Below are 20,620 nucleotides of genomic sequence, written 5' to 3'. Positions count from 1 at the left end.
GACTTTGTAAAGGCATTTGACAGGATTTCACATGGAGCTTTGTTGATTAATATCAGTGAATGGAGATGGATATGAAGCTGGTGTTTTGGATTTAGAGGCTGGCTGATGGATAGATATCAAAGAGTGGTGTGTGAAGGAGTTGAGGCCAGAAGAAGGCAATGTACTCTAAAGCTCAGTACTTCTTGGACTTCTCAAATCCATTTGATAGATTGCATGGCAAGTTGGCAGAGATGGTTATGGATAATTGACCAGCTTGATAGGATATATTGGCTGCCTTAATGATAAAAGCAAATTTTCTGTAATAAGAGAAGTTATTATTCCAGAAAAGGAATGTAATAACCAGTTAGTTTAAAGAATATGTTAAATTTTAAGTTAAACATTTTCATTAAAAAAGTTTATTTATTTCGTATGGATTGACAAATTATATGTTCATTTATTTACTAATGATGCAAAGTTGGAGAGATTTATAAGTGATCTCAAATCCCTTTAGCAAGATTTAAATAAGCTTTTACCTTAGTAAGTGGACTTGCAGTTATAATGTTGGGAAGGGCAAGATGTTGCACTTGGGAAGAATGTGGAGCGGGGGGGGTGAACTGTATTGGTGGAACTGTGCTTCCAGTGATGGATGACATTCGTGATTGGGGTGATGGTTGATAGAGGCTTGAAGTTCATGAGACACGTTTCAAATTTTATACAGTTCATTGCTGCCTGATATGATAAAAAGCACACCAACAAGTAGAGGTGATGAGGCAGTTGGTTATGATGTAGAAATGAGTGAGTATGGCAATGTATTAATTTGGAATTGGTTATAAAATGAAGTTGAAGACATATAAATTGCATAGTTAATGAACAGATGGAAAGAGGTAATGTGATGGGATATTTAAGTTGACAAGGGGATTTTTATCAGATTAATACAGAATAGAAAAAATTATACATAGAATGGGTTACAAAAACAACAAATCATCTCTGAAAGTTATGATAAAGAGTAGTGAAGAAGGCACTGAATAGTAGATCTTTTACATGGAGATTGGTGTGTGTGGAGTGTATTGCAGTGCTGGAAGTGTGAATCAGTGTACAGTCTATTATATGTTGTTGGCTGAGCAAGACTTTCCATGAGTCTGTGGTTAACTCCATGGAGGTTTTATGATAGTAATCATGATTTTCTATGCCACTTGCACAGCACATTTTTTATTTTTCACTGCATGGTTTGTGTTGTCATTCATCTGTTTGTGAATGTTGTAAATAGATTGCTATGGTACAGGATTTAAATAATCTCTAATGCTGTAATGTCACTTGCATGAAATGCATGCAGGGTATTGTGTTATATATTTTTATTATAGTCAAACTTTGTTGTAACGAACATAGAAATGACAAGAACAAGGCTGTAATGAGCAAAAAGCCTTAATTTTAATTCATGCATATTCTCATATTGTTGCTCACTTTTATAATGACCATGCTACATGGATATACCATACATTTTGGTAACTATGCAAACATTTTTAATTGCTCGGGTAGTTCTTGGAATGAAAGAAATACAGCTTTTATGTCTACCTGCATCAGATAATAGGCCTAATCTTATCCTTGTGGGGACCATCCTCTCACTACCTACCTCTCCAGTGTGTAGCCTCCTCCCTCAACTTTATCCAAACACTGCCATAACTAACTCAGTTAAAAATGAACGGTTCCATTGGAAACATGTCTACTAAAGAAAGTGCCTCTCGGTTTGCAAAAAAAAAGTCAGAATGTTTGAAGTATGTAGAAAATGCAAGGTTACAAACAGTGATAAAGTATTGTTTCAATAGTTCACTATACAAAGAAATGCTGGATTCTCAATAGATGGTCTGAAATTTGGATGTGATGATTTTGTATGCAATAGTAGTTGGCTGGATTGATTTAAAAACCAACATAACATTGTTATGTTGGTTTTTAAAAAGACTAATTGAAATCATATTTATTATTAATTAATGTTTTTAATTATGTAGAAGTAAAGTGTGATTAGTATTAAAAGTATGGTTTTAAAATTGTGGACAATTTGTGTTTTTGTTTTTTTTTTTATCTTTTTTAGAGGACTTTTTAAAAATTTTTTTTATTGAGTTATTGACAATTTAAAAAAACAGGAGGTAGATTTAACTCATCACTGATATAGTGAGTAATGGTTATAGGAAATTTTGTCAGCCTCGTGCTCATTATAACCAAGTTCAGCTGTACTTTGAGAGGAAACGGATTTTTAAAAAAAAAAAGGGGGGGGTTTAGGAGTGTGATAGTAAGAGCAAATGTGTTGTGTTAGTTCTTATCAGGAAGTTGTAAAATACTTCATTGTTTCCTGAATCGTGCAACAGAATTTTTCAATCAAATTGTTAAAATTGTACTGTCAGTTTAGTATATTTTCCAGTTGTAATTGGTTAGTGTCAGTGTAAAGTATGAAGCAGATGAAAAGAGAAAGAGCATGTTAATTAGTCTTAGCATCACACTCATTTTGAGTCCTCATGGCTTATTCATTTTAAAATTGAGCATACGTCTGCTCCCTGTTATTACACTGACACTGACTTTTTTTGGTTGACAGATACCAGCTCTGAAGAGAATCATATGTGCACATCCTATGCACGTTCTACGTCTCCTCTCAAGCAGCCATATCATCATAAGATCACTGTGTCAGAGCATTCTGTCAGTGTGTATCTTTCAGAAAAAGAACTGGAAATGATTTTAAGAAGAAGTCAGAATCCTCGCCAATTTGCTGTGAATATATCCAGAACACTCTTTACACCTCAAGAAATGCGCGAGTCAAACTGTAGAGGTGCTCGTGATAAGCATGCACTTGATGAACAAAAGCTTGCTTTCATACAGGATGCTGTAGTCAGGTTCTTTGGTATTGCTCCATATGCAGTTGGAAATATTTGGAAACTTTGCAGACAAAGCATAGATGCCCATTGCCGCCATGAAAGAAGGTTGCATAAAAAATCTTTAGAAATTGTGTTTGAAGAAAATGGAGAAATCAAAGATTAAAGATTAAAAGTTAATAGCTCCCCCAGATTGGTTCTACATTTGATTTCTTTAGTGATAATATGTGGTGTTATTAGATCATGATATGATCAAATCTCAGTGATGTAAAAAAAAAACCCTATATGTATATTAAAAGCATCTTAGTACAACTAGAAACCATGCTCAAGCAAGTCATTTTCCTTTCTCCCATGAAGAAATTTATTAATACTTAAATTATACTTTTAATTGATTTCAGGTGTAATTATCCAGGTTATGCAAGTTAATTAAATGGATCACTAAGCTGTAGCATAATGATCTTTTTATATATGTTGCTCCCACCCATGAAAGGTTATTTGCAAACCTGTAGTACATTTTTGTCCCTTGGATGGGTTAAGGAATTTTTTGTATTTTTTAAATTTATTTTACATGGGCCAGAAACCCTGCTATAGACACCAGACATAGAACTTATATAAGCCACAACCATACTTAAAAATAATTAATTGAAATAAATTTATCTTGCATACAGTGGAACCTCGGTTGTTGAACATAATTTGTTCCTAAAGGCTGTTCGGAAACCGATTTGTTTGAAAATTGAAACCATTTCCCCATAAGAATTTAAGAATTAATGTAAAATGGAATAATCCGTTGCCAACTACGAGTATACTCATAGTTGGTATATGAGCCTCACAAGCCAACTACGAATATACTCTTATGTCGATTACCGCCGGCTACAAGATTACTCGTACTGACCTGGAAGAAGTGAAAGTGCTTGGCGTGCAGAGCATAGCAGCGAATGTGTGTAAACTCGTAGTTGGTATATGAGTCTCACAAGCCAACTACAAATATACTCGTATGTCGATTACTGCTGGCTGCGAGATTATTCGTACTGACCTTGAAGAAGCAAAATTGCTTGTCATGCGGTAACAAACTATGCCCAAGGAGCGTGGCAGCGAATGTATTAAACCTTCACAGCAGTACTTCATGCATGAAATTGTATACAAAACAACGAAAATGCATAAAATCTTACATAAAAAGAATAAACACAATAAATAGATATAATATAGATGAAAAAGGGTGGTCTTTTTCCACAAAACTTTGCACCTCACCCCATTTCAGACACATATCTTTGATCAAAGAACTAGGAATCCTTCCTCTGTCTCTGAAAACATTTCTTCAACCACCGTCTTTTGCTGCTTCTTCTGAAGGTGTTCCAGTTCTTCCGTGGTGAGCTCATTCCTGTGGTCCACCACATCAGCACTGTCAACTTCCAAGCCCATGTTTTTGCCCAGAGACAACAACAGCGACATGCTCAGCCTCAAAGCCCTCAACGTCTCTTTGTATGCTACACAGTTTGGCCAGAATTTCCTCCAGGCTGAGTTTATAGTCCTGTAAGTCACTTGCACCCAGGCTTTGTCAAGAATATTAAGCAAGAGGATATTGAAGTGATTTTTCCAGAGTGTGAATTCTGTGTCAGAGGTCACTTCAAAACACCTTTGAAATGGTGCTTTGGTGTAGTTTCTTAAAGTTCGAAATGAAGTTTTTGTACTCTTTTACGAGAGCATCTTGTCTGCACAGGTTCGGTGGTGCAATGTTGCTCATAGTTGGAAGCCAGTAGAGAGGAATCCATTTGACACAGTCTGTTATTGTCCTCTAGACAGCAAGGTTATTCAACAGGCAATTTGATCTGAAGTCACCAAAGGATCTTCACAGGTGATTGGGGTTACTTATGCTTAACTTCTTTAATAGGCTTCATGCTTTTCTACTCGATTTTTTTTAAGTCTAAGTCCTTTAGTTTTTATCCATTTTTCTCTACTCTTGTTATCAAGCTTCTGGTGTAATTTGTCAGCTATGTTGTAGTCACTAGATTTGAAATACTTGGTATAGCTCTTCACTGTTGATATGACTTCAATGAATCTGTTGTAGTTTTCACTCACAGGTGGTATCCATCTTACTATTTTATCTGGTTCTTGTGAAAAATCCTTCCGATTTGCTTTCCTAAAATTCCATCTTGGTCGTTTAACGGACCATATTATTGATATTTGTATTCCTACTTCTACCAGTACTGGGCAATGTTGGCTGTGTGGAAAGCCTTCAAGGACTCGTCTTGTTGTGTTTAGTGGCTAATTTGGCAAATTTTGGTAACAAAGCAGAGGTTAAGGATGTATTCCCTCTTCCATGCTGCAGCCTTAAAGGTTCCTTTACCCTTTACATCAAATATTAAGCTCAGATTGTTTTGCTCAGTCCAGTTTGTTAATGCTTCACCATTTCCATCATTATTATTATAATTCCACTGGGTGTGATGACTGTTAAAATCCCATTTGGAAACAGTAAGATGTGGAAATGTGGGAATTACTTCAGGTGGCTATTCTACCAGGGGAGGTTAATAGATGGTAACCACTGTGAGATCTTCAATTTTTGTTATGCTAGTATGTATATTCTGATTACTGTGTGCTAATATTAAGTGAAAATGAAAAAGAAGAAAAAGAATTTTTGCATTTGAAAGAACTTGTTACAGGAAGATTCCAAGATGGGTACAGAAAGTCACAAATGAAGAACTCTATTGGAAGATACAACCAAAGGAGAATCTAATGCAGAAGATTATGAAATGGAAGCTGCAATTATTTGGACACATCTGCAGAATGAGTGAGGACCGGAAGATAAAACCATTCGTGTTTGGTATTGCGGATGGTGTAAACAGAAGTAGACCACACAGATAATGGATGGACATCATAAAGGACTGGTGTGGAATGGCAGTACAGAAACTGCAACACTGTGAACTGGACAAAGAAAGGTAGAAGAAGATAGTGAAGGAGGCATCGGACACCAACGGGCAGTGAGCCAATGGTTCGTGATGATGATGATATTAAGTGAGCAATCTCTATACTATTGCATCCGTAAGTTTCACAGCCATGAGCTTGGTAGTGTGTACGAGGGTTGTTCGATAAGTCCATGCAAAAATGAAAAAAAACATAATTTTTGGGGGGCAAACATTTTTTTTATTTTTCATCATAGTCTCCTTTGAGGTCTATACACTTAGTCCAACGATGCTCGAGTTTTTTGATCCCGTCCATATAGTATGATTTGTCCAACTCTTCAAAATAGGCAGTTGTTTGCAACCACCTCATTTTGATGAAAATCTTTTTCCTGCCAGTCATTTTTTCATGTTTGGAAACAGATAGTAGTCCTAAGGAGCCAAATCTGGAGAGTAGGGAGGATGTGAGAGAACTTTGTAGCATAAATCGAACAATTTTGGGGTCACAATTGCAGAAGAGTGAGCAGGTGCGTTGTCGTGGTGAAAAAGAATCTTCTTTTTCGCCATTGTTGTTTTCCCTTTACTTCATTATTTAAATAATCCAGCAAAGATGCATAATACACTCCTGTAATTGTTTTGCCTTTTTCCAAGAAGTCTACGAACATTATGCCACGAGCATCACAGAAGACGGTGGCCATAACCTTTCCTGCTGAAGGAACGGTTTCTCTCTCTTTTTTTTTTTTTTTTGGTGCAGATTCCCTGCTTGCAACCCATTGTTTTGATTGTTCCTTGGTCTCAGGCTGGTAGTGATGAATATTTTTTTGTCCACTGTTACGAAACGATGCAAAAAAATTCCTCTGGATTCCATTTAAACAGCTTCAAGCTGTCCTTGCAACAGTTCAAAAATTGACTCTTTTGATCCAGTGTGAGCAAATGTGGCACCATCTTGCAGACAGTTTTCTCATACGTAAATGTTCATGTAAAATGTTGTGCATGTGGTCATTTGAGATGCCCGCAGCCTTAGCAATTTCATGTACCTTCACTTTTCTATCTTCCATCACCATATCATGGATTTTTACAGTAATTTCTGGAGTATTGACCTCAACAGGACTTCCAGTACATTCAGCATCACTTGTGCTCATATGGCCACTTCAAAAGTTATTAACTTTCCAAACTTATAAACTGCTCTAATTGAAGGTGTAGACTCACCATAATGTTTATCAAGCTTAGCTTTGGTTTCCTGAGCTGTTTTGCCATTCAAAAAGTAATGTTCGACAACTGGTTCGTAAGTAATAAAACTGCGCTTTTAATGCCTTTAGTTGTTTCCTGCTCACAGGTCCAATTTATTTAGGATCAGGCAGCATTCTTTTAACATAATTAAAACACATTTATTTACATTAATCTCGAGTTTTAGGCTTCCTTCAGGAGTATCTTGCTACAGCAGTATCACTTTGGGATGTTAGTGGGCTTTTTGACTGCGGTTAGCACATATACAAGAGGTTTCGGCATACGGGCAAATTCTCCTCTGGATCCCTATTTCGGGAACTTCTGCTTCTAATCGCCGATGACTGTAACTGCCGAGCGACTGGCTCTGGCTCTTTTTGATACCAGTGCTTCGCCTTTTGCTCTCTCGGCACCTTTATCTTGGCTGTCCTCTTTTCTCTGCCGCCACTGCTCTGGTTTGGACTCCGCTTATGGTCTGCAGTTCGCCTCCTCTCTGGTTCCGACTTCTGATGGCCTCTCTGCTGACGGCTGGAGGTCCCCTTGCTCGGCTCTGTCCCTTTTTATTATGCCTTCTCTGAGACCTTGCACGAAGGGTTGTAAACCCCCCCCCCCCAAGAATTGGGCATGACTCTTTCATTTTCTCATCTCTGTTCTCATCTGTGCACTCTTTTGATTGTAAGTTGCCAGCCAGCAGAAAGTTGTTTGATCCTTTTACACTAACTTCGGAGGTGTTTATACACAGAACTTGTAAGTACTTTCTCATACACAAAAGTCATAAACAACCTTTCTTATGCCCTCATAGAGAGCTATTACACATTCTGGCAGCAAAACATTGCCTTTGTTTTTAACACTCTAAAATATTTCTTGTTAAAGGAGTATATACAGTTAATTTCCAAAGGGTTATTTACAATAATATCTAGCACAAAATATACAGAGATGCAAACAAGGTTATTTACAGTTCTCATGGGACTTGACCTATGTAAAAATTGATGTAAAGCGCTTTGATATTTTTAAGCTACATTGAGTTTTTACACCTCCCTTCGGCAAGGAGTACATCAACAGAATGCTTTGGTGATCCCAGAATGCTGTTGTCGTGACTTTTCCAGACAGTGGGAACAGTTTTGAATTTTTTGTGCACAGGAAATTGTGAATGTTTCTGGGTCATAAAATCTTGTTGCTCTCAGGAAAAAGTGATGAATCCATGTTTCATCTCCTGTGACTAAGTGAGCAGGAGAATTCTTCACCTTTGAGACTGTATCTCAACAGATTCTCCAGACACATCCCTATACATGTTGCATAGGGATGATCCATTGGGAGTATACCTCTTGAAAGCAAGGACATCATGAACAGTTTTGTAAACAGTGTACTTTCTGTGAAATTGCACAAGTGATGAACTTGAGTTCACGACTTGTGCAGTTTCATGCATTTTCACTCACTGGTCTTCAAGAACAGTGCTCTTAACGTGCAAAATGTTGTCTTCTGTCTTTCTCAATCAAGGCCTGCCTGCCTAATGTCGATCTTCATTCTCACCACACCCCGTGTTTTCATTGCACCAAAAACATGCCTGTTTCTTTGACATTATCTTTTCGTCATGCACAGCAACCAATTCACGATGAATGTCGCTTAATGAGGCCTGTTTTGCTTGCAAAAAACTAATAGCCTCACTGACACCTGTTTTGGACCACATACGCACAGTGGCACCATACTGCAATGGCAGTCTGTTAGAATGTTAATGAGTCATATATGTCCACCGTGTTTTATCTCATTCTCTTTCACCATCTCTTAAGGGGAAAAATGTGTTACCTTATATTTACAAACACCTCTTATGTTTTTTTTAACCTTTTTAATTGTTATACTGATTATGAAAATTATTATCATCATCAAATTCCTGCCATGTACCCTCAAGGGGTGTACAGGATATGACAGTACTACATGAAAAATTTACGTCATTACTAACTTCCTATCTACAATTTTCCTCCAAATCAGTCTGTTACTTGTCAAGACTTCAACATTATCAGATCTTATATTTCTATCGTCTAAGGCACTTTGTACTGTATCAATCCACCTATATCTTGGTCTTCCTCTGGGTCGTTTTGCTGCCAACCTGGTAGAGAACACTTGTTTTGCTAATCTTTCTTTGCCCATTCTGTTTAAGTGACCATGCCACCTGAGATTAGCTCTGCTAACGCATTCCTGGATGTTGACAATGTCAAGTTCTTTCCTAATATCCTCGTTCTTAATATGATATTGCCATTGATGCCATCTGTTCACGCCTCTAATCTTTCTCAGGACTCTCATATCTGCGGTCTCTAGTCTTTGGTCAAGTGTTTTACTCCTGACCCAGTTCTCAGATCCATAAGTTAAATCTGGTTTGAACACTGTCTTGTATGCAGCTAATTTAGTGTCCCGACTAATTTCTCTCTTATTCCATATGAATTTATTCAATTGACTTCCCATCATACCAGCTTTGCTAATTCTGTTGTCTATTTCTATATTTAATTTACCATCTTCTCCATTCACTTCACAGTTAACATTTTCAATGATTGCCTATTTTCATTGTCTTTGTCTTTTTATTGCTGACCTTCATACCATATCTATTACAACAGCTATTCGATTTAGTCGGTGAATCTTGCAGACTTGTAGCAGATTTATTTAGAAGTATAACATCATCCGCATAAAGCAAAGAGCTGACATTAACATCTCCAATTTTGATATCATGTTTAATACCACTTTCCTTCATAATGTGATTACTATAGATAATGAATAACAGAGGGGATAATGTACATCCTTGTCTCACACCAGATTTAACATTAAACTATCTTCCTGTACTTCCTTCAATTCTAACTGCTGACTTACAACTCAAATAAAGATTAAGTGCTGCTTGATATAATGCCCCATTGACACCATATAACTGTAGCGTATTGAATAACTTCTCTCTTGGCACCTTGTCATATGCCTTTTCCAAATCAACAAAACTTAAATACAGATCTGCGTTATATTCCCATGCTTTCTTGGCTATTTGTCGTAAAGTGAAGATCTGATCCTGACAGCCTCTATTTGGCCTGAATCCAGCTTGTTCTTCTCCCAGCTTTTCTTCCACAATTCTTCTCAACCGTTTCTCAAGTATACTTGCATAGATCTTGCCAGGAACACTCAGTAGGAAAATACCTCTGTAATTCTCACATTCAGTTTTATTTCTCTTTTTATATATGGGTACATGAGAGTACTTTCTGAACAATGCAGTGCAGCCACTGTAAGACTTTTATAGCACCATACTTCAGCATTTCTGGTCGAATATCATCTGCTCCTGCTGCCTTTCCACATTTCAAGCCTTTGATGGCTTTTTTTCTACTTATGGATATGTATTCCTGACTGCATGCCTGGTCAGTTTTTTTTACCACTGTGCTGTCATCACTGCTTGTTTAATTTAGCAGTTTTTCGAAATCTCCATACTTCAAGGATATCCTTTTCTCCAGTTTTCATGTCATCTTTATCATCTCTAACTCCTTTTACAGCACTCTTTCCTCCATTTCTGAGCTTCTTCAACAACCTCCAGAATATTTTCCCACCTTCTTGATATTTATTTTCTATATTCTTGCCATAGTCCTCCCATGACTTTTGTTTAGCTAGTTTTACAGTGTTTAGCATTCTTGCATTTGTCTCTGTATTCTCTAAGAGCACAAGCTGACTTATTTGACAGGAACTTTTGATATCCTTTCTTCTTTTCCTTCACTGCCTCTTTAACTTCCTGTGTCCACCATGGAGTTCTGATTTTTTTTATCCTTGCAGACAACCTCACCACATGCCTCTCTGGCATAATCAGTCAATGTTTTATTCAGTGTTTGCCACTGAATCTCCAAGGTTTGATTCCTGTTCTCAAACTCTTTCATTTTTTCTTCAGTAATCTTTTGGTATTTTAGTCTACGGTTCACATCTGAGAGCTGCTCAACTTTTATTCGCTTCAAAACTTTCTTACATGTTATTCTTTTCAATATGAAATTCAATTTTATCCTGCTCAAGACTAAATAGTGATCACTTCCAATTTCAAATCCTCTGTACACTCTGGTGTCCTGCACCAGAGAGAAAACATCACTGTCAACAATAACATAGTAAATGAGACTTTTCTGATTCCTTGCCTCTTCTCTACATGTGAATTTGTGCACGTTTTTACGTTGAACATGGTGTTAGTAATAACCTGTCCATGTCCTGAGCAGAAATCTAACAGCTATTTCTCACCAGTTTTTGTCTTTTTTGTTTCAGTCGCCCTATTTATGTCGATCTGGTACTTATCTAATTCCTCAGCTAGCTCCATTTCTTTGCCATTCAGGCTTTTTACGTTGATAGTACCGATCTATAACTCTGGTGATGTTGAGTTGGGGTTTGTTTTCAGATTTGTTCCAGTAGCTGACTTTTCGCTGTTCTCCATGGTTCCCTGGCGAAAACAATGGGCCAGCCCATCCTCATTTGTTCCGTATGCAAGTAGATACCCAACAGGGTATACCACGAGAAGGTGAGGATTGGACATTAGGTCAGAAGCCCTGGTTGGTTCTCTGCATTCCTTTAAAGGCTATGTGGAGGTCTCCTCTCAGTTATACAGCTTTGACCCTTAAGCACCCCTTTCAATTAATTATTATCATGACTTTATATACAAACATGGTTTTTATCATCTAATCTAAATAAACATTGGCGTCTGCAGAGGGGGACAGCAGGGCACTTCCTCCTTGGGATCGTAAAAGTGATTGAGATATGTAACTTTACACCCTCGACCATGGGATGCTTTGTCCATCTTAAAATTTTATTACAGGTTGGCTGGATTTGGCTCTCGGCGGGGTAGCCATAGAACACATGTTTCATCTATTGCAGCAATAAAACACGTGTTCCTGTTTTTGGTTCTTCTCTTTCTGATTTGTAAAAAAAAAAAATGTTCATTACTTTTGTGAACAGCAACCAGCTCATTTGTTTCTGTCTAGTGAGTTACCGAGCGAATTTATGAATTGTAAATTTGTAGTGAAACAAATTTAAAAAGATAAATACAATTTTAAAAGGTAAGCTTAAGTAATTCTATAATCTACTTGTGGAAATAATAATAATAATTAAAAATTTATTCATGTAATTATTTGTCTCCAAGCTTTTCTTCACCACCCTCCAGAAAATTTTCTGTGAATGTCCATGTAAATAAAGATTCCTTGTCTTTGAAATGTACAAACAAATATATTATGTAGTTTGAAAGATGGGCTTGATTTCAATTAAGTGTGTTGGCCAAGTGGCATTTATCTGCTGTACAACCAACAGGTGCTATGGCTTCAAAATTTGGACATTGATGTTTGTGTTTAAATAGGATATTTTCATCATCCAAGTTTGAAACTACCACCACATTATTGGATCCTTGAAGTAGCTTGAAAAACATCCCATGGTTGATCTCTATAATGGTGAAATCAAATTATTTTACCTTACTCCCCTTTTGTGGATAGGGATTAAAATGAAAAAATAATAATTGATCGCTATTAAAACATCATTTATATTTTATTGTGAATAGAACAAAACCCTTAGAAAAATGAACAAGAAAAAAAATTGCTCTTTAAATACATTCTTCCTTTCTTAAATTCTGGAATGGCTTCAACACACCTGGTTAGGGAATTTACAGTCATTTATAGTTGCAAATGGGGGCACCTCCTTCCAGAGGTTCCCCTTTTTCACAGAACAGTGTGGATCTAGACTGGAAAGTTAAAAAAATATTCCAGAGGAAGGCAATGGCAAACCACCTCTGTGCATTGCCAAGAACTTTCTATGAACATGCCAAAAATGAGAAAGTACGATATGGTGCTGGACGGTAAGACTCCCAGGCCTGAAGGCATTCTACATACAACTGGGGAAGGACAGAGGACTTCCACAAGTAGAACTAATTTTTATGATGTGTCCAGGTCAAACCTGGATGGAAGCTTAGTCACTGATGTTGCTGGTTGGAAAAGGGGGGCTCCCTGTTTCACAAGAAACCACAGGATTGGAACTTGCAATGTTAGAAGTATGAACCAAGGTAAGCTGGAAATAATAAAGATGGAAATGGAGTGTAAGAAGCTGGATATATTGGGAATAAGTGAACTTAAATGGACAGGAATGGGCCATTTTCAGTCAGGGGACTATATGGTGTATTACTCAGGACATGAGACAAGTCTTAAAAATAGAGTATCTTTCTTACTCAGGAAAAAGATGGCTAGGTATGTATTAGGTTATAATCCAGTGAGTGACACAATCATTTCTCTCAGAGTGAGTGGACATCCAATGAATATGACCATCATCCAGGTTTATGCACCCACTACAGAGACACCAGAACAAGATATTGAAGAATTTTATGGCAAGTTACAAGAAGTGATAGATGCAACACCAAAGCGAGATTTATGGCTACTTATCAGCGATTGGAATGCAAAAATGGAAGACTCTTGAGGAACATAGAATAACAGGTTGTTTTGGTTTAGGTATTCGTAACACTGCAAGGAGGAGACTAGTTGAATTTTGTGCAGAGAATTCTTTCTTTGTTGCTAACACCTGCTTTAAACAGCACAAAAGAAGATTATACACATGACAATACAGAAATCAAATTGACTATATACTTGGACAAAGATGATGGAGAAGTGCAATTCAGTCTGTCAAGACTTTTCCAGGTGCAGACTTTAGAACAGACCAGGAGTTATTAGTGGGCTACGATACATGTGAAATTACGGAAACTGAAAACTACACAAATGTCAGTCTGATATGATCATGGAAACATACCAGCTGAATACAATATTAGTATTCAGAACAGATTGAACACACTCAATTTGTGTGAAAGAGAACCAGATGAACTGTGAGAAGAGATTAAAGATATAATTAAAACAGAAGCAAAGAAGAATATTCCAACAGTGTGTAAGAAGAAAAAGTTTAAGTGGCTGTCAGAAGATGCCATCAAAACTGCTCAGGAAAGGAGGAAAATGAAGGCTGCAGGAAGTGCTGCATTTGAATGCAGAGTTTCAACGACAAGCTAGAAGTGAAAAATACTTTAACCAGGAACGCCACAAATAGAGGGCCAAAACAAGAAAGGAAAAACGAGATCTTTTCAAAAAGATAGAGAACTGGAAGTGCCAAGGTGACAATATTTACTTTGCTCTGGGAGTACCAGAGCAAAGTAAGCACAAAGGATATCTTACAGAAGCTGCAGATATCAAAGAAAGATGAAAAGAGTATACAGAAGCCCTTTACAGAAAGGATCCCAAAATTACTGAGAAATTTGAAGAGCAGGATTATACACAGGAGCCAGTACCATTTGGAGAGTGAAGTGAGATGAGCACTGCAACGGTTATCCAGTAAGAAAGCACCAGGAGGAGGTGGAATACCTATTGAGCTGCTCAAAGAGCCCTGGGAGAAGAGGCAGTTAAAATTTTAACGGCGAATTTGGATCACAACTACATGGCCTAGGGAATGGAAAAAATCAGTTTATATACCTTTATTGAAGAAAGGCGATGCAAGAGAGTGCGAAAATTACAGAGCTATAGCACTGATTTCTCATGCAAGTAAAGTCTTACTTAAGATCATTCAGAAAACACATGAACCATTCATGAAGAGAGAGAGAAATGCCAGATGAACAAGCAGGATTTCGAAAAGACAGAGGAACAAAAGATGAAATTGCCAGTGCGAGATGGATAATAGAAAGAGCACAGGAATATCAGAAGAATATCTACCTTTGTTTCCTTGACTATATCAAGGTTTTTGACTCTGTAGATCATGTGAAGCTGTGGAATGTGTTAAGAACAATGGGAGTACCAGAGCATTTCATTATCCTTCTGAGGAATCTTTATTATGAACAAGAAGCTACTGTTCGAACAGATCTTGGAGAAACAGAGTATTTCACAATAGGTAAAGGGGTGCGACAAGGATGTATTTTATCTCTGTACCCATTTAGCTTGTACAGCAAATACAGTTTAGGAATGGCAGATTATTTTAGTTTTCTTGAAATCTTGAAACCAATTTTTTTGCCTCCTAGTGGGAAGAAAGAGCCACAGTTTGGATTTTGCTGCTCTAGATTATCAATTGATTCCTTAGCCATCATCACCATCTTTCATTTTGAGCCATGGTTTGGAGACGCTCAGTTAGTCACTCTTTACTTTTCTAGGGCATTTGATTGCATCTGACGCAGAAGCCTGCTCAGCAAACATGTTTTGGTCTGCCTTCTACCTTTTGTAATTGAATTTCCAACTTTCTCTCTGGTTGTTCGCTATGTGTAGCAGTGACTTCCTCTCATCAGATTTCTATACTAATGCTTCAGTTCTCCATTGCTCTCTGCTCTCACTCATTTTATTATTCCTCTCTTGTATAAGTGCCTTTCTCTAACCCAAGAAGTTCCATAGTTTTGCTGATGATTAACTCTATTTCTCCTCATTTCACAGTTAGTGTATAATCATTCATTGCTTTGGGAACTTTCATAATTACTGGATGACATTCTGATTTCCCTGTTATTTTTGAGTGGAACAAAAACAACCTTGTAAACTTCGTTGCTACCAAATGCAGTAAACTTCAGTTTCCTGTCTCCCTACCTTGATAAAATCGTGATCTTAGAATATGATTGGGTTGCCCTTCTTTTACTGACTTTTCTGGCAGAAACACATTAACCATGGCCCTTCTGGAATTTAAAAAACTAGATAGCCCTTTCACATGTACAGTTGCTGACACTATATAAAGTTCAACTCTTTTCATCCTTGGAATGCTGCTACCAGCTATTGGGTCGTGCACATAAGCCCCCCCTTAAGAAAGCATGATGTTATCAGAATAGGACAACCTGATTAAATGGGTATTTGACTGCATCCTTCATTCCATCCACCTCTATTCATTGGAACGGTCTCCTCCATAATGTTTTGCCCCACTGATTACAACCTCACACTTATTAAGAAATATATTGGCAGGCTACATTTGTTCCTCAATCATTACTGCCCCACAAAAAAAAAAAAAAAAAAAAAAAAAGGAAATCAAGTGCACACTTGACCCTCCTCCCTCCAAATAGATTTGTTCCACTCATCTGTAAGAGGTGTTCTATTTCTGCAGTTTTATTTAGTTGATTGCATGGATGTTGGAAGTTTTCCCGCTTAGTTATACTATAAATTAAAGATACCAGGAGATTATATTCTTGGTTTAATCCTTTATCCAGGTGTAAGCAAACAAAGTTTGCACATGAAGTGAATTCACTATTGGGCAAATTGTCGAGGGTAATAACTTCACATCACTTGCCTTGGTATCCCATAATGCAGAGCACATATCCTTACGGAAATGTACAATGCTATGCATATATGAAGGGTCACTACCCAGACCAGTTTCAACCTTTATTGCGGTCTCGTCAGGGGGAGCCAGACCTAGAAGTGATACCAAGATTGAAGTAATGCAGAAGTCATATTTCCATATACAAGTAGCCAAAAAGTAACCTTATTATTAAAATGCTCTGGATTAGAGACACATGTTGAAAGTTTTCCAACTTACTATAAATACAAAATACATGTCCATAAGGATATGTGCTATGCATTATGGAATACTAAGGCAAGTGATATGAAGTCATTAGTCTCTATATATGTGTTGCCCATTCATGAATTCACTTCATGCAAAAACTTCGTTTGCTTACACCTGGATAAAGGATTAAACCAAGAATATAATTTCTTGGCATCTTTCATTCATAATATAACCAACTGGGAAAAACTTTCAACATCTATCTCTAATCCAGAGTAGTAAATCAATGTTAAGTTAGAGAATAGAGAAAAATTAGTACTGCAAACTTAGATGTCAAAGTAACTAAATAAAAATCATAAACATCAAGGAAGAATACAATACTACGCTAAACATTTAGAATATTAAACAGCTTAAATGGAAATATGACTTCTGCATTACTTCAACCTTGGTATCACTTAAAAAGTTCTGAACAATGTGCTAACACCTGTCCCTTTAGAACTTTCGGTGAGTGGGAATACCAGTAGAGCCAATTAGAACACCATATATATCAGAGAGGCATAATCAAGAGTTCCCGGATCTTCCAGTTCAGCGTAGTAAAGACGGTGCTTTTAAACAAACTATAGTTGGTAAAGTATACTTTGTTTAAAAGTATATGGATGGAACATCAGTTGAAGTTACCAATGAGCTTAGTATAACTAAACGGATACAAGGGGAAATATAAAAACATGAAACTGTTGTACAAGAGAAACTGGAGAAGAAACAGAAAAGCAAGTAAGATAACTGAGAGAACTTAATATTCAGACAAAATCATCGAAAAGGAAAGATGGATTAATTAAAAAAATTGAGGATAAACAAAAAAAAAAAAATTTAAAAAAAGGAACTACATCTATAAAAGAAATAGAAGTAAAAAAAAAAAGTAAAGATGGAGAAGGTTGTGGATCATCAAATGAACTCTTCAGGCTCAAAAGAGTTTATGGACTACAAAGAACCATCTCATGCTCATAAAAGGAAAGCGAGAGATACAATTAAAGAAAATATAATAAAGTCCTGAAAATATTTCAGGTGCAATCTCTGTTTGGTTACACTTGGATAAAGGATTAAACCAATTATAAAATTTCTTGGTATCTTTTATAGTATAATTTACAGTATAAGTAAGTGGAAAAACTTCAAACAGCTATCTCTAATCCAGAGTAATTTAATAATAAGGTGTGACACCTTTTGGCTACTTGGCTATTACTTCAACCTTAGTAGCACCTGTGGGTCTGGGTAGTGAACCTTCCCTTCTATCTTCTAATGCACTTTTTACCCTATCAATCCACCTATATCTTGGTCTTCCTCTGGGTCTTTTTCCTGCCAACCTGGCAGAAAACACTTGTTTTGCTAATCTTTCCTCTCCCATTCTGTTTAAGTGACCATACCACCTGAAATTAGCTCTGCTAACACATTCCTGAATGCTACAATGTCAAGTTCTTTCCTAATATCCTTGTTTTCAATATAATGTTGCCATTGATGCCTTCTGTTCACACCCCTAATCTTCTTCAGGACTTGCATATCTGCAATCTCTAGTCTTTATTCAAGTGTTTTTTTACTTAATTTAGTTTTTACTTAAAAAGCTAATATAGTGGTTTGACTAATTTCTGTCTTATTCCATATAAATTTATTTAGTTGACTTCCTACCATACCAGCTTTGTTGATTCTGTTGTCTATTTCCATATTTAATTTACCATCTCCACTAAAAATCACGCCTAAGTAGTTTAAATGTTTTTCTTGTTCTATAGGCTCTCCATTCACAATGCAGTTGATATTTTCAGTGCTTCTGCCTATTTTCATTCTCTTTTTGTTATTGCTGACCTTCATCCCATATCTATTACAACAGTTATTCAATTTAGTTAGGGATTCTTGCAGATTTATTTAGAAGTATAACATCGTCTGCATAAAGCAAAGAGATTAACATCTCCAATTTTGATATCAAGTTTAATATCACTTTCCTTCATATAGATAATGTACATTGTTGTCTGACACCAGATTTAACATTAAACCATCTTCCTGTACTTCCTTCAATTCTAACTGCTGACTTACAAATCAAATAAAGACTAAATGTTGCTTGATATGATGCCCCACTGACACCGTACAACTATAGCATTTTGAATAGCTTCTCTCTTGGCACCTTGTTATATGCATTTTCCAGATCTACAAAACTTAAATACAGATCTTTGTTATCTTCCCATGATTTCTTTCAAAGTTTTTTAAGTACGATTATCATCTACATGAAATGAAAATAATTAGCTTCCAAATCAAGAATGATAGGCATGAAATTGAAATAATGGAAAACAACTGTGAAAAACTGGAAAATAGTTTACAAGAAGCAGGTTACACAATTGCCCTTTCACAGATTGAAGACCTCATCAGGTTCATCCAAAATTTAGAAGTTGAAGACTTACCAGTTACACTTTATTAATCATAGCATCTCCTTTCCGCATTGTCTCATTAAATGTACGAGGATTCCACAGGCAAATTAAATTTAAAAAAAAAAAAAAAACTATATGGAAACTTAAGCTATGCCATAATATCTGGTTTTTGGTTCTCCAAGAAGCATATTTCTGCAGATATAAAGATGTAAAAACTTTAACAGATAGATATCCACTTCTTTCTTATTGGAGCTTTGGAAGATTTAACCGGGATGGATAGGAGTTCATATTCTTGTCCCCCTCTCCTTGGGCCATTCTGTAATATCCAAAGGGATGCAGAAGGGGGGGGGATCTTGACACGAGACTGGAAATGTGTGTGGATGTGTATTAAGGTTTATAAATGTTTATGTCCCCATCCAATGGAACAGTTTGATGAAAATTCTTCCAGAAATTGGAGCCATATTTATACGTTACCCACTACATCATAGCAGCTGGAGACTGGAATTGTATTGAAAACCCCACATGACTGCTGACTTACAAATCAAATAAAGACTAAATGTTGCTTGATATGATGCCCCACTGACACCGTACAACTATAGCATTTTGAATAGCTTCTCTCTTGGCACCTTGTTATATGCATTTTCCAGATCTACAAAACTTAAATACAGATAGAGATAGAGACAAAATAGGAGGACACCCCTAGAGTGGAAAAATGGGATGTGCACAGTTAAAAACATGTCTCGACAATGCTCAACTAGTAGTAGTAGATATCTGGAGGATTTGCATTCCTAATCTCCAGGCTTACATGTACATGAATCAAGGTATTATTACCTGTCTTGATCGAATTTATATCTCTTCTTCTCTTGTAAGTAGGATAATTCAGATAAAACATCTTGACATCAACAGGTCAGATCATAATCCAGTTCTACTTAAGTTCCACTGCATGGAACAACTAGAGATCAGTTCTGGACCATGGAGACTTCCAAAAAATTTTCCATTGATCTTTTCAACCAAATTCTAAACCCTCTGTTCAAGTTGGAATAATGTTACCTGGAATTGGTATATGTAGTTAAAATTCAAACAAGCAGTAAAACAGAATATGATGGAATGGGGAAAGGAATAGGCTTTCCTCAAAAGAATAAAGATGAAAGACCATGAATAAAAAGAAAAGCTGGTTTGTAACAAACTAACACAATGGTATAGAATGTAGCAATATCATTAGAAACATTAACCTAAAAATAAAGTGGAAAGGCAGAAACCAGTAGAAGAAAGAAATTTTAAGAATACAGCAGCAGCACTTAGCAGATAGCCTTTCAGCTGCATTCTTCAGTAGAGAATTTATTAAATTCTGCAATCACTCAAATCTGCATTGATGGTGAAGACGTGTCCACCACTCAAGACATCCTTGACTCCCTTTCAAAAACACTACAAAAATCTGTTTGAAGACAATAATACTGTAGGAAACTATAACTCTTGGAACACTAATGACTTTCCTGTTCATATCCAAGATGGGCTTGACAGACCCATTACAACATCTGAAATTACCATGGCCTATAAAAAATATCAGACAAGAAAATCCCCAGAAACTGATGGTCTAGGGATAGAACTTTGCCACAAGTTGTGGGATTTTATTCTTCCCATTCTAGTTTAATTCTTTTCTCTCATCGTTCACGTACCAAGTGAATTTGTAGCAAGCCATATCATCCTCATTCCAAAACCTAATAGCGATCACATCTTAATTAGCAGCTGGAGACCTGTTTCTGTATCCAATACTAAGTTTTTTTTTTCTGCATTA

The 20,620-nt window shown here is 36.6% G+C and overlaps 1 protein-coding gene across 32 annotated transcripts in view; it reads left to right on the top strand.

Moving 5' to 3' along the window:
* LOC150099090 (uncharacterized) overlaps nt 1-20,620 on the top strand; it is a 479,515-nt gene that overhangs the window by 142,195 nt on the left and 316,700 nt on the right. Inside the window, exon 4 of one of the 32 annotated variants that reach the window (XM_090405403.1) lies at nt 2,564-3,156. The exons of the other annotated variants lie outside the window; for them this stretch is intronic. Coding sequence (XP_090261529.1) covers nt 2,564-3,003 — 440 coding nt within the window. The 3' untranslated portion in view covers nt 3,004-3,156. Of the gene's footprint in view, nt 1-2,563; nt 3,157-20,620 lie in introns of those variants that run through there. 32 annotated transcript variants of the gene reach the window in all.

This window comes from Typopeltis vanoorti, chromosome 15, assembly GCF_054136105.1.
Source record: "Typopeltis vanoorti isolate ZY-2024b chromosome 15, IOZ_Tvanoo_1.0, whole genome shotgun sequence".
Lineage (NCBI taxonomy): Eukaryota > Metazoa > Arthropoda > Arachnida > Uropygi > Thelyphonidae > Typopeltis > Typopeltis vanoorti.
This window is presented reverse-complemented; position numbering and strand designations above follow the sequence as displayed.